Source organism: Patagioenas fasciata, chromosome 3 (assembly GCF_037038585.1).
Source record: "Patagioenas fasciata isolate bPatFas1 chromosome 3, bPatFas1.hap1, whole genome shotgun sequence".
Classification (NCBI taxonomy): Eukaryota; Metazoa; Chordata; class Aves; order Columbiformes; family Columbidae; genus Patagioenas; species Patagioenas fasciata.
In genome coordinates this window covers 46,076,531-46,092,372 of record NC_092522.1, presented here as the reverse complement: position 1 = coordinate 46,092,372, position 15,842 = coordinate 46,076,531, and the positions used below count along the sequence as shown (strand labels likewise).

The window sequence follows — 15,842 nt, the reverse complement described above, 5'->3', positions numbered from 1 at the left end:
GGCCTGCAATGTTGGTGTTCTCAGAGGAGGTATAGTGTGTGGGGTAGTTCATTTTTAGTTCTGAGGTGCTTAAATGTAGTGATTTGTGCCATGGTTAATGGCAGCTAGACTAAGTAGAGAAGACTTGCTTGAGACTTGGAATGCACAAACTTAGCTGATGGTCAGACTCCAGTCGGTAGCTTCAAAGTTCCTTGCCTGTGGCAATATGGGAACAACTATAGCATTCTCCATTGAAAAGAGTAAGATGGTTTTGGTGTTTCGTTTGCTAGCAATTCTGTTAACAATCAGTTCACAAAACAAAGAGCTTCCTGTAGAGCTGTGGGAAGAGAAGATGTGTTCCACGGTTAACTTCACTCTTACTCCTTCAAACGTTTGCACAAATCTGTTTCACCTTCATAAGATAAAGGCATTATCCTGGAAGATGAATGCCATCACACAGCCTCCAAAAAATTGTTTAAAAGGTATTGTAATTGCCAAACCCAGAAATTCATATTACAAAGCTCCAAATGAAGTATATAAGCAATCTAATAGTTTCATTTCTTCTTTGTTTCTTCCATTAATTCAGCTATTCAAATACTACATGTCTGTCACTCTGCCTAGCTGGTTACCATACACTGAATGCTATATGCTCCATAGAAAATTTTCTGTCTTGCTGATTGAGAAGTTTTATTTTAAAAGAAAAAAAACCAACCAAACAAAAAAACAAAACAAAACAAAACAAAAAACTCCCACAAGAATAAATAATCCTTCCTTCGTGCATGACAGGAAACAGTTGTAAAGATGTGAGACTATATATGCCAGCTGTGTGTGTGCATGTGTGCGTGCATTTGTGTGTTCTTTTCTGTCTGTGAATCTATCTCAATGTTCAATGTTGAAGGCAATTCTTTTATTCTGTGCTCTGTATGCATGTGACTGATTCAAATTTGTATGACTGACTGTTCAACTTGTATGGGAATAAAGCTCTACCGCTCCTCTAGACTTGAAAAATGTGCGATGTTTGAAGTCCTGAATCTTTTCAGCCAGAGCAACAGAGACCTTTGGAAAAGCTTAGAATGTGAGAAAAACAAATGTATTTTATTGTCAATTTTCATGACCACATCTCATGCAGTGCAGTCTCATTTTTGTACAAATAATCTGTATTGGGATCACTATGTGGGCAGTAGGGAGGTCACAATATAAACCCAGAACAAAGTTGTCTGTACATTACTATGAGCTTGACTGCACTTGCTTACAATTATTTGCTTTGAATTATTATGACTATCTTTGCTCCTTGCCCTTTGTCTGGTAAGTTAACTTTCTATCATACTGAACAGATGCTCAACTGACTCCTTGTAGAGTTGGTGTCAGTGTCCCCCTTGATAATATCTGATAGGAGATTCTTTTCGCATCAAAGTGTTTCACTAGCTGAATGCAGATTGGTTCCTGCGTTTGACTCTACTGGTTTGCCATATATTGATGTGCTCTAAATACATATAGGATGGGAACTTAGAAAAATGAATCAAAACCTAACTCATATTTTAAAAATAATTTGGTTTAAATTGGCTTTTCACTGAAAGGAAATAAATGGAGGAGACAGAGCTTCCTATGTCAGTTTTCTTCATCTCTGTTACTGGTAGCAACTGATTGGCAGACTTAGTTTTTTGCACCCGTAATGGAATGGATGCAGCCTAATACATGGTTTCACTATCCACAACTACAGTGTAAGTTTTTTATACATCTGTTACAAAAACACAGATCTAAGGTTAAGTAAGATTTGATCTGTTTTTACATGTTGTCATAAGGGTAGTAGAGTTCTTTCGTTCTCTCTTACATACTGATGATGTTGATACTGTGCAATTTGTTGATGCCAGGACGCTGTTTATTTTTCTTCCTTGTGTTCCCCACCACCCTATTTCCATCAGTAACTTTTTTGTTGCTGATGTTGTTGTTGTTTTGTGTTTTATTGTATGCAAAAAAAAAAAAAAGTCTTTCATTCAGTTAAAAAAATATCAATAACATAGGGACAGTGCCTTCTTTATTATCAGGTCATCTGTTTCTCAGTTTCTTGCATATTTGGCAAAGCTGGTTTGGGCTATATGAACATTTTCCCTTTGATTATGGAAAATGTGCTGTGAAAGTCCTCTACAGAATCTTTTCTACAAAGTGAATAACAAGCTCAGGTTTTTCTTTGGGTTTCAGTTCAAGGGCTTAGTTATAAATTATGATCTAAGACTATTCTTTAAGATCTTTTATTGTGTCCTCTGGCTGCTTCCCATCTTCCGCGTTTATCAGCATTTCTTTCTACTACATTTCTGCTGCTTATACCAGTATTAGTGTGGTACTTCTCAAGAGGACTCCCAGGCATCCATCTGCCCTGGCTTTCAGCTCACACATCAGCTGGCGCTCCATGCTTCACTGCTGTAGCACAACAGAACTGGCTGAGATCTGTGTAACGCAGGGCCTTTGGCAGTCCTGGGATAAAGGAATGACGTACTTTGAAGAACAAATACATTGTAATGATTAAGTTGCAATTTGTAGCTTCTGGATTTTTTTTTTTGTTATTTTTAATGCAGTAATTAGGTAATAATCTTATCAAACTTAGCCCTGTACATAAGATTTGCTGCTCTAGGAGATTCCAGTCATATATTATAAATGATCGATTACCCTTTTTTTTAATCATTCCTATAGAGAGTTAGACAGCTATGTCAGCTATTTCAAATACATGAATTTGTCACCCAACTTTAAACAAGAAAGGGTGATACAGCTTGAAAGTAATGGGCAATTTTATAGCTATGTAATGTTGGAGAAAAAAATTGTAAATTCAGAATATGCAGGTTTGAAAGTCATCCAATACAATATTTTTCCTTCTAGACACTCAATACTTTGTCAGTCCCTTTCTACTTAAACAGGAGTGAATATATTGACTGACCGCAGAACAGAAATGGGTATCTTGGGTGACCTCATCAGCGTGCCAAGAGTATGGAGGCGGCATGTAGGAAACTAAACTACCTTTCTTGCCAGGGAGGAAGATGTAACTGAATAACAGTGCAAACAAGATGACAACAGTAAAGATATTGCTGCAAGCAGAAATGGAGACATTTTAATGAAAACAAAATAAAGTGTATAGTGAAGGTTGTCTTTCATGATATCTTTATTCCTGTGAATTTGTAGCTCAGATTTATTTTTATTTTAACACAGAGTAATATTTTTTTAGTATATTTTTAACTATATATTGTATGTACAAAATATATTTCTAGTATAACATTAAAGTTTTTAATGTATTTTATTCAAATGCTAGCAAATGTGTAATATAATGTAGATAAAACAATCGTTACTTTGTACCCATGCAGATTTTCATGCTGACTATTGATATTGAGTAACATATGTATGGCATAAAATCTAATGCTATGACATGATAAATTTTGTTTCTCCCAGGCATTTTTTACTGGGGAGAGTCAGCAAAACACCAGTACCTATTTCTCTGAATATCAGTGTGAATACAAGAAAATTTTGATTAATGATTGCTGTAATAATTGTGTCTTTTCAGCTATTATATTACAAAACACATAAGAGCTTTTTGTTATCTGATCTGAAATTTGTTAAAAATTTGTGTATAAGATGGTATGTTCCTCTTCAATTTCCTTTTTTCCCAGATGCTTTTTAGATCAATGTTGGTTCCTTTCCTCTCACCTCACTGTACTTGTACCATACAAGTAACAGCAGATGATACAAGTCTTAAAAATGCCTGGAACTGAGACAATCTCAGTATTCCTCAACTATAGAAGAGTACATAGAACAAGGAAGCACAGCAGATGGCTGAGAAATGACTTTAGAATGGCTATTCATTAATTATGAGATCCACTTTTGAGACTAACTGTATTTTGTTTTAGGTGCTGGGAGTTTAATAGTCTCTATATTTCTTGTTTACTTTTCTTGTGTTTTGCTACATGTACATTATTTAAAAAATAATTCCTTTTGTAGTATGATAATCTGGGTAGTGACAGGTTTTGATATAGAAAGAATACTTCAACTCAAGGAGGTATACTAATAACGGATATAATATCAGCTAGTTAAAAACTACTTTTCAACTAGAAATAAAGTCTTTTTGGAGTGAAACGTTCAGCAGAAGCAGAAATATAAGTGTGAAATCGCAGGGACTTAAATATTTATTTAGGTAGTATGGAAAGTGTATTTGATAAAATAAACTCCTCTAACACTCTTAAAGCTCTGCATATTTAATCTTCAGAAATTGTAATGTGTTATGTTTACATTTTATGTATACTCATTTTAGAGCTGGTGAGGTCCAAAATTAGTGATTTAGGAAAAATTCAACTTTATTTATAGGGCATAAACCAGCAGGTATTGAGCTCAAAGGTTTAATGTATGTAAGATATACGTATAAAAATATAAAGATTCTGCTTCAATACTTGGTGTTTTATTTAAATACATAGCTTGTACTCAAAATTAACAGACATTTTGCCAGTGTAAGACCTGTCTAATTGGATTTTTTCTGTGGACTAAAGAAAGGTCTTGGAAAGTATGAAATATGGATACAATTCAAAAGAGAAGCATTCATCTTAGAATAATTGAGTTGAAAGTAATTTCTTCCCTTTACATTTTTTTTCTTTTTTTTTTGGTATATTTACTCTTCAACTATTTCATAATTTCACATTAAACCGCAGAAAAACAAAAAACAACAAACAGTGCTCTGTAGAAGCTGGATCATAAGCATGTGCTCTGTGGCTGTCAGTTTAGCAGCAAACAAACCCCTCCATAGGGCTTAGCTCCAAGGGATAGTCCAAGAATCATTCTTTGTATGGATTATGAGAAAAACAATTTCAGTGGTGCACTTGTCAGTTAAGTTCCTACTTAGTTTTTGTGAGTTTGTTGCCTACATATTTGAGCTAAAACTTGTGGTTTCACGCAATATGTGTTTTTGGCACATGCCAAAATGATTTAAAAAAAAAACAAACATGAAGTAGAAAATGTTTGAGTCTCTGCTTTTAAAGAGTGTGATGAAAAAGTTTCCTTGATTTTGTAGATTGCTGGAGGAAGTCTATAATGTGGGAATACGGGTACTTACATTTCTAACACTCAAGATAAAATAGACTTGGTTTTCTCAGAGGTTTCTTTTCTAAATTCTGGTGAATTACTTCAAATGTTTCATTTAGTATAAAGTATTTTACCATTGTTTTGATGTTTTTGTGAATGATAGAAAATTCAAACCAATGGCTAATTATTATGGTAGCTTTCTTGACATCAACTGGCAAGCACAATAAAGTGCACAAAAAATGCCGGTAGCATGGATAACAGTGTTAGCAGTAAGCACATCTTAGAAAAATGGAGATACCCTGACCAGCCAGCAGCACCATTAATTTAGTATATTCTGTATGCAATGGGTGGCCCACTTCATATCAGCTCTGTGATCACATACGTAGATATCTATATTTGTTGTTACCGGTTACCTAGACTGCTTTTGTTACTCATTACCTAGACAGCTCGATTTCAATGGGAAATGCCACTCTTATCACTTTAAGCTGTCTGGCATTGTCTGTTTCTACTCTTCTTCTATAGTGCTATTGCAAGAAGTGAGCGTACCCATTCTTTGAGTCTGTAGATTATGCAGGTGCATCCTCACTAGAAGCATTCTTATAGACTTATAAAAAATAATTATACAATGAAAGTAGTGTAGTGAATGTTAGGCTTGTGAACAAAAGTGAATAATAAACTTTGCAATGGAATATTGTTGGGTCTAAAACTAAAAGTAACTAGAAATAGGAAATATTTTTTTTAAGAAGAAACACTAATCAATTTTCAGTGGCATCTGAAGCAAATGAAAATATTTTCTTGTAGCTACGTTCAACCTGTGATGTCATGATTTTCTGGTGGTTTGTGCGTGTGTGTGCGTGTGTGTATGTTTCTGTTTTGTTTTTGTTGAACTCCCAGGAAGAGGTTTAAACATGAAGGCAAAACTTTCAAACCTTAGCATGGCTCAATATGAAGCAAAGCTGCCATATTTTTTTTTCCTTTTTGTGCCTCCATCTAGATCTGTCACATAATTTAAGGAAAAAAGATACAATTTAACCACAGGAGAGCTAATAGTGTGAAAAAAAAACCCTGATGAATTTTGTTTCCGCAGCACGATATTATCAAAGATTTAAGAAACAAATTTGCCAGCCTCGGCGAGAACTCTCTGGTAACAGCATAAATGTCTGTGTTGGTTTGCTTTTGAGTTAAAGGTTTCTTTTTCATTCATTTGAACATATTATCTTTTTTACCTCTTCTTTTTTTAATTTATTATTCATACCCTCTATTTAGCAAGCCTTCATTTTTTAAACCTCTTCCATCTTCCAATGTCTTTTTTCTGTAACTTGGATGGAAAGTTTATGGCAGCAAAGCTGTCATTCTGGCTACTTCTGCTGCAGCTCTTCCTGCTTTTAGGTCATACATGTTTTGGGCGTTGTGGTTTTGGACATGATACTAACTGATTGTGTCATGTTCCTTTTGAGTAAGCTTTTTGCCACGCCATCCGATGGACGCACTGTCATAGGGCTCTATGCAACTTCCATTTTGCAACTTATACTGCTTAGTCATCCTCAATTCTCCAGCAAACTTCAATTAACTTGGTGAAATTTCAAACTCATCTGGAATGAACTGTGCCTTTATGTTTGCTCTTTATGTTCTTCTTTATGTTTTCAGTAGTAGTTTAAATTATAAAGAACAAACTTCACCATTGCTCAAGCAACGCCATGCAGTATTGTTTGTTGCCGCTAGAGAGTGCAAAATATAAAAGCACAGTGTATTCTATCAAATATTCTGTTGGTAGGGTGGGCAATCTGTATTGTAACATAATGAGATTTTTGAAAAAAAATCTGAGATGCTTCTGTTACTCTGGTGTTCAGCAACAACTTGCAACTCAAGAGCCACATACTGAGCAGTATGAAGTTATGGTCACTCTATAGAAGAATATTAAGAGTATGAACTGTTGCACAAAAACACAGCACAAAAGTGCAAGTTTGATAGATGCAGTATATATATTATGAACATGGGCTTTGAATTAACCAAATGATTTACAATTGAAATAACTCTTTTCAGATTAACTGCTAAAAGCATAGTAAAGAAAAATACCGAGGAGAGAATATTGCTTGAACATGTTAAATATCTGTTCAGTAGCATTGTATGTATTAAAATGGTCCATGATGTTGCCATAGAGCCCATATACTAAGAGAAAACCAAAAACCTTTGGCGAACTGATAGTAACTGAAGTCCTCATATTAAATGACTGGAACTTTTATTCAGGAAAAAGAAATGGAGAAGCAAAAACTTCTGTATCAACAAGCCAGACTGCATGACCGGGGTGCTGCTGAGATGGTTCTGCAGACAATCAGTGCAAGTAAAGGTAATGTTTTGTTGAGTAGATGATGTATTAAACCTTATTTCTAATGATCTTTGGATTTACTGTAATTCTTCTTGGGCAAAGCCTGCAGATGTTTGGCAATAAGGTTTGCTTTAAATATGCACAGAAAGTTTCAAAAATTATTGACAGCTGATCCAGAAAAGTGTTATGAATAATTCTCATGAAGTTATTATCATCATTATTTTTATTCCTAATGATAGTTGAGAGGAACTGTTAAAAAAGTCATAGATTTAGTAGTACACAATGACAGAAAGGTCCCCAAATTCTGGGGTGTGTACAGTTTTGAAGTAGATGTAGACTTTGGCCCTTTTCTATTTTCCCCTGCCATTCCCCAAATAACTACTTTATTGGTGTACTTTGATAAAACATTTCAGAAGTATAAGTGATGCTTTTGTCCCTTAGACACCAACTTACTCTAAGGTTTGATGGTTTCATTGTCTGTTCTGTGATTTGTTTCTAGAGTAGTGATGTTTTAAAAGTTGCTGTTTACAAATTTCAGTTACTGTAATTAAATGCTTTGGATCACTGTCTTTTTCTGAAGAAACACGAGAAATATTTAGGCTGGCATGCAGAGAAGATACATTGTAAAACTTGAAAGCTAGCTTAAAATTGTGCACCCAGCCTTTAATCAACTGTTGAATGCTCGAGGGCGGGAGTGTCAAACTCCTTTTCACCGGGGGCCATATCAGCCTCTCAGTTGCCTTCAAAGGGCTGAACGTAAGTTTAGCACTGCTACATGTATACAGTTCTTCCTGTCTAATATCTTGCTTGTTTTGTGTGCTATTGCATACTGTGCTATGTCTGTAGGCGCTCAGGAACATATTAAGTCGCTCTAGAAATCATGAAAGAAAAACAGGTCTGTTTAACAAAAGAAACAAAAAGGCCTCTCCTGATACATTACCAGTTAAGTCATTGTACAGATAAGTTAATAGACAGTTCTTGGTTTTAAATATAATCTAAAATTATATTTTAAAATAATTTTAAGGTGAGATGGGTCCAATGGTTGCAGCTACCCTAAAGCTAGGGATTGCCATCTTAAATGGAGGAAATTCTACTGTTCAACAGGTAAGGTACTCATTTATTTTCACCCATCCTAGTTACTATAGATAATTACACAATGGTCATTATTATTGTAGGGGTACATTATGTAATGTGACTATTTGTCAGATGCGATTTATCCTGACTCTCATTCCAAGAAGAAAATAGTGTACAAAAGTATCTTGTTTGCTAGATAGATATTTATTTGTATACATTTAGTTAATCTGCAGAATACAAGGCTAAAAGAAAACTGGTTTGCAATTCAGCTGAAAAGGGGAAATTTTATGTTAAATCATTAACTTCTACAAGAATTCTGTGGGACTGAAGGATTTCTTGGGAGAATGTCATTGTCCTGTACCCAGTAGAGCAAAATTGCTGACCTCAGTCTTCACCAAAAAATTACAGAATTTCAGAAGTCCTTAGCTTATAGCATGGAGAGTCTTGGTGATAAAAGGAGTGAAGTCAAACTTTATTTATTAATCTATAGTAAGAAAATGTGGTGAGCAGTGGGCAAGTCTGATATGTTAACAGTATTCTGCACCATTGAAGAGAAGTGCCTTATAGTATATTCAGTGTTCTGTACTAGTTGAAGATTCGAGAGTCCAGAAGGCTTTATACCTGCCATGACTACGTCGCTGTAGGACAGTTTGAAGAATACTGACAACTGGGAACAGTTAAGATCCCAAGTTAAGCAACCACTGAAGCAGCTGAGTGCAGCCAAAAATAATGATCTTTTCAGGGGCTACTATTGACCAGAAAGACCACAAATTGTGCAGAAAAGTATCGGCTTGAACCATTACCAGTTCTTTGTGATGTCATGATATTATATTGCTTAGGAAAATCATGACATTTGTATATAATTATGTATATAATCTACAACCTAATTTTTAAAAATTATTTGATAAAGTCTTAACTAATCAGAATGTAGGAAACAGTTATTAGTATGGTTACAATAATACTAATACTACTAGTCTACATTACATACTTAGAAAAGCATCAGTAATGCAGTTATAATTACTATTTTTTCAGTTGCCTCATTTCTACACATTTTCTCTGGTGTTATGCTCACCTTTCCGATTTTCCTTTAGGTCCTAAGATGAACTCTTCAGTCTTCCTTGTGAAGAGTGGTATGGGTGGGGGGAGAGGTACAAAAATGATTTTGAAAAGTCATCATCGTCTGGAGTTCTTTGCTCTGATTAGTATGGTCGTGTTGATGGGGGTATTCCTTTTCTGTGATCTTGGTTCTACTTGGGGTTATGCTGATACATTTTGTTAATACTTTCTGCTTATGTGATCTTTCATTTCAGAGGTTACCACATTCACACCATGAATTCTTGTAGCATTCCTACTAAGACTTATCTTTGAGCATTGTGGGGTTTGTTCACAACTGAGATATAGTTATCATCCTATATCTTCACTCAACAACACACTACATTCTAGAATCAGAGTTCACTCCACTGAATAACTTCTTGTTATGGTAATCTATTATCAGATAGGTATTACATATTACAATAGAGCTAAAACAAATTTTCAAAATATTCACATGACTACTAACATGCTGTTGCAGCTAAAATAATCTAAAAAAATCTGATGTCATGACAAGCCCAGTCCAGTGCTGAAACACTATAGTGTCAGTACAAATTGGAGGCCTAGTAGTGTCAAAATTGTATTTGCATTAAACAGTAAATTCTGCTGACCTTGCTGAATTTAGTTACTATGTTTTAGGAAGGAATATCGAAGTTGGATGACATTCTTTTCCGCAAAAGACATGAGTATTAAATGTTCTTTTAACTTTTGATACCTGGATTTTTCTCTGCAAGACTTTTATCTAATTTGTCAATAATAGAGATATTTCAAAATACCAGCATCATGAGTAATCTATAATCTATATAATATTAAGTAAACTAAATTAACACATAGTATAAACATTAATTCTCTGCATAAATAATTTGTGTTTACTGCAGAAAATGCTTGACTACCTCAAGGATAAAAAGGATGTGGGATTCTTTCAAAGCCTTGCTGGTCTTATGCAGTCCTGTAGGTAAGAAAATATCTACTTTAAAAGTTCATTTCACATTTATGTTTTATTCCACAGGATTTATAGTTTTGAAAAGATCCTCTACATTTTGCAAACAGCATGTGGGGACTGTAATGTTCTAGATTTGGGGTATAGGACAAGGTGGTGCTCATAGTTTGAAAATCTTCATATGACGTGTATCCACTTCAATATAAAAGCTCGTTTCACAAGTATTTGTCATTTGTGTCTACTTGAGATATGCTAGAAAAAAAAACACCAAACTTCGGAGCATTCCTCAGGGGTGAATTCTTAACTCTGGAGGTATCCTGTAATCTGGCAGAGAACATGTTAGTGATCAATGTTAATGAATCATAGAGACCTGGGGAAAACTCAGCTTTGTTAGAAATATTAATAGGACTTTAGAAGGGAGAAAAAGGAATGAGATAAACTGCAGTGGTACTGTGACTTTTTTGTCTGTTCATGCTTTTTGACAGTTTATATTGAATTTGTATATATAAATATATATTTAAATATTTTATATATAATTTCTAAGAATAAAACATATCAATAAATAACATATTAATGAACATAAACCATAGGACGAAAAGGGGTTTAATGGTTTGCTGGACCAACTGGTTCAATCTTCTGTTATGTCAAGGGTACCATGTTAGGTTCTTTTTTCTTAACACTGTCTTTGGCCAGGTTTCATTTTGAAATAGTGAAGTTTCTCAACAGCAGAACTCTTGCTGTAGTTCATCTGCATTCGTCTGACTTACATAAATACTCTTGCTTATGAAGAAAGGTATCCATGACTAGATGACATGCTAAGCAATGAAAGGCAGAACTTTGCAAATGGAAATATGTGAGAATGTATGTTCCTTAAATCTGGTTAATTGAATAAATATCCCCCCTCAGTTTTTTGGAACGTGGAGGGAGAGGAACAGTAAGTGGAAGTAATAATGTCATAATTTTTTTACGGACCTTGCTACTTGGGAAAAACTGAGCTGTAATATAAAAGTAGTCAATAATATATCCACATTATAATACCTGAAATGAGTAGATATATATAAACACATATGTTTCTTTTTTTTTCTGTCAGTCATAAAGAGCTGAGTTCCATTGTCATTTGCAGGGCAAAAGCAGGTTATGTCTGTAGTGCTAAGTTTCATAATCTTGTAGCAGACAAATATATTAAGCCACTGAAACGTATCTTCTTGGCACTAGTATGATTGTATATTTAAATGAAACCACAAATCCTTCTCTGTCTTTCACAAACTGAAGTATTACATACATTTAATTAGTTACAGGACAAATGTCCTTTTTCTCATTGCAGTGTTCTTGACCTAAATGCATTTGAACGTCAGAACAAGGCGGAAGGCCTTGGCATGGTGACTGAAGAGGGATCAGGTACTATCAATTCAACAAAAATGATCTGTGAAATATTCTCTTTTACTTTTTGCAGAAACAAGTTGAATGTGAAAGAATGCTGTAAATATATATCTAGAGGCTGAAGCTAAAATATTATTCCTAACAGTGGTTTTTATTTAATTTGCCTAAGCCCATGCTTGTCAATAGTGAATCACTAACGTGTTGAGTTTCAGAATGGTTTCAGAGGACTCTTAACCAGAAGTGAAGATGTTACATGTAACATTGAAAACAGATTCTAGTTACAACCAGCAGTGTTTACATATGTAAAACATTTCAGAATTCTCTAACCACTTTCAGCATAAAATGAAATGAAGAGTTTTCACCTGATTTCCTGTCTTGGCTAGAATGAAAAACAGACAATTTAGTTAAGCAGTTAAATATTAGAGCTTGAGGGGACTGTATCTGTTGTTTGGGAAAGTTTTTTTCTTGGAAATAATTCTGTTCTGTTTGTCTTTGGGGAAATATTACAAAATTTTTGCTTTACTTTTGACTTTGAACCAATTTGGCTTTCTACCCCCTGTGTTGTCAGTTCACTGTCAATTTCTTTCTTCTGTCTGACAATGAATTCTATTACTCCCTTACTGTAATTATCTGGAAATGTTAGGTTCATTCTTATCTAACTTAATAGAGCTACCAAAGCACATTTTCTCCACTTCAGTATTTTTTACAGTGCATTTGTGTGTTCAAATTCTACAGTCACCGAATCTTTTAACTTGTTTTTATCTTAAAAACAAGGTTAAAAAGCTTGACTGCATAATCATTGTTGCATTTGGGGGTTCATAGTTCATACCTGCAGCACTGCATATTTCATTGGCTCTTGTGCCTGTAGATCTTTTATGTGGCATATTTCTTGAATATTCAGCTGCTTGTCTCAAATCAAAATCAGGAACTATTAAATATGACTGAATGACTTCAACACTAACCATAAATGCTGCTTCTCTGAAAGTCCTCCCACATTTTAAATTTTAGATCAATTGCTGCTAGCCTCATACGAGTAAAGAAAATAAAATCAACCCATGTGGGTAAAATTTGATCACAGGATTGTGGACTGAGCGCTGATGCAGCTATCTGGCATACACATTATTTTGCTCCTTTGGACATTTCTACTACTAAAGAATTAAATTTATTATTTATGATGTTGGATTTTAAAATGGATTGTCAAGATAATGGCTCATTTATCTTTTGACTACTGCCTCTATTTCTAGAAAGGACAGATTTTGCATGCAAATATAAACAAATCTTTAAACACTACATAATTGACTCTACCTACGTTAGAGTTTTTTTTGGTGCTTCCTCATTAGAGGGATTTATTTTATTTTCTGTTTATTTGATCTTTCTCTTTCAGTACAGAACTAATTTTGCAAAACCCAACACTAACAATATTTCATATTTGCTAAAAAAAAGTTCTCAACTTTTTTTTTTTTTCTTTTTTCCTGTTTCTTTTTCTTTGAACTAATTGTCCTGTCCTCCCTTCCTCAGTCATCACTCATGAGCGTGGTAATTATTAAAAACTACTGCCTATTTATTTTTCCTGCTGTTCGCTTTGTGTCAGCACTGTACAGCTCCTGAACACAATTAGATTTTTTTTCCTCTAAGACTGTTAAACTACTGGCTTCTTTTCTTTTATTATTACAATTGCGTATTCCAAACTTGTTGGGTTTTGTGTCAACTCTTCCCACTTTGTTCTTCCTCCCTTTCTCAGGATTTGCACAGTAACTGGCACACTAGATGTAAGAGCAGCAAGCTTTTTTAAACTCTTTTTTTTCTATGCTTTTTTGTTTCTTTTCATTTTAGTGAGCCCATATTTGCAATGGATGAATGTTTAAAACTATTAAAAAATATATATACATACCAAAGCCTTGTGCTGTAGTCCTCCTGTACAATTTATGCTTTGTATTTAATGTGGCTTTATCGCTGCATTGATTTGTGCAAGCACAGGAAATCAGTGGTGGATCCAGTGAGGATTTGAGGGTGGTTAGTAAGGAGAGGCCTTGCCACTGGCTAGGTTTATCTAATGCACTCAGGAGTTGATACGAGAAAGAGGTGGTGCACTGCTAATTTACAGGAATGAGTAACATGTACGGGTGGTTCTTCCTTACTCTAAAAGCTACTTGATGTGTTAAAGTTCCTAAAGCTCTGTAGGAACAGTTGCCAAGAGATGTTCCCATTGCCATGATAAATGAGAATTTAAAATACAAAATGTATATACCATTCAGCAGAAACTGTAAGCTCAACCACAGTGGGTGTCTTTTCATTAGCCAAATGTTGGGGAGGGGAATTATCTGGATTTTTGTTTTCTAAGTGGAAATTTTTTATTTGACAGATTAACCAAATTTTGCACGGAGGATCACGTGTTTTCATTGTTACTGAGCAGCAACAATGTTAAGATAACAGTAACCACACTCTGTCAAAGATTTCTTGGCACAAAGGGATAATGTTTGCTAACAAAACTTTTTATAGGTATTAGTAGCCAGCTATTAAAAATTCAAGAAAACAGGACGAAGCAAAGCCAAACAAAAAAAGGCTGCACTTTTTCTTTTCAGAGTTACATTATTATTGATATTATGCAACCTTCAAATAATAATATTTTTTTTTAATATTATGAAGCACACCTTTTTCAATTAGTTGAAAAGTAGTTTACATAAGAGCTGTACAGGTACTGGTATTAATACCTGATAGCATTATGGAAGCCCAGCCAGTGTGTCTGTGGGGAAACTCCTGTAGAGAACAGTTTCAAAATATCCTAGATTTTATGGGATACCTGAGATCATGTATCTATTTACAATCCTATAAATAACCGTCTGTAAGTAGGACAGAAGTAGTACCAAAGATCTGGTAATGTTTTCTCCCATTCCTTTTTTCAAGGGAGATACTCTATGAGTAATAATTACTCCTAAATTAAAGCTTGATTCCCAAAGGAGTGACGTGATGTGAAATGTGCACTGTAGTCTGTGTGTCATGTCATCTGAATCTGATGCAGAAGCATATTAATGAGTAATTGTCATTGAGTTCACAACCTGTAAGCCTGAAACTTTTCTTACCAAATTAAAAGAAAAACTGCAGTTGACACTGATAGGAATAGAGTCAGCTTTTCATCAAAGGCAGTGCTACGTAGTTTCTGGTCCCAGGTCAACCTTGGCAATAGGTAGAAAGCCCTGTAGTGAGTCAACATGGATGTGAGATTTATTGCTCTATTCCAACTGTTTCTTTGTGCTGTCCGCATCGTAAACTCGTTGTCCTGATATTCCTCTGACTGGTACTACCTTCCCTTTCCAAACCCTGGAACCCTCACTGGTAACAACATTGATGATTCTTTAGCAAATGTGTTTCTTATATGTTTTTGTGATGTCCTCAATGCTTTTTTCTTCTCTACATATTTTGTTTTGATTGTTCTGTTTCCTTCTCAAAAAAAGGGGGGTTCAAATCCAAAGACATGTAGAAATCCATGTTATCTTGCAATGGTTTTGTCATTTTTCATATAACACTTGGAATCTATGCGATTTCACTGTGAGTCAAAAAATCTTGAAAGTGCAATGTTTTTCTCTTTTGGAGAGACTTGCTTTTCTTATCATATGATGTAACAAGTTAAAGAAGTAAAGTTTATACTTAGATTATTTTACCAATTTTCCTTTTTGTCAGGAAAGTTCAATTTTTATTTTTAATATTTTAATATTGTAGCACGGCATTATTTTGTTTCTGCATAAGTTCTCAGAAGGCTTATTTTAGTAAAGTATAATTTTAGAATGGAAAAAGACCTGATAGTATGTCTTAACAGACTTTCTATTAAACTGACTGAGAGTGGTACACATGCCACTAAATAAATAATACTCATCAGGACTAATTTCAGCCATTAATAATGTGAAATCAATAAATATGGTTTTGTCCTTCACTGATGTAGTTACACACGTAGATGTTCAAATTCTGTGTGATGCACTGTAGCCTTCATTGGAGGGGTGTTTTCCA

At 34.6% G+C, this 15,842-nt stretch overlaps 1 protein-coding gene across 14 annotated transcripts in view; it reads left to right on the top strand.

Moving 5' to 3' along the window:
* The window catches only part of RYR2 (ryanodine receptor 2), a 395,394-nt gene that overhangs the window by 342,679 nt on the left and 36,873 nt on the right, over positions 1–15,842 (top strand). For all 14 annotated transcript variants that reach the window (XM_071806259.1, XM_071806250.1, XM_071806253.1 and 11 more), the window contains 4 exons: positions 7,279–7,378; positions 8,382–8,461; positions 10,399–10,475; positions 11,785–11,858. In XM_071806259.1, the coding sequence (XP_071662360.1) occupies positions 7,279–7,378; positions 8,382–8,461; positions 10,399–10,475; positions 11,785–11,858 (331 nt within the window). The remainder of the gene's footprint in view (positions 1–7,278; positions 7,379–8,381; positions 8,462–10,398; positions 10,476–11,784; positions 11,859–15,842) is intronic.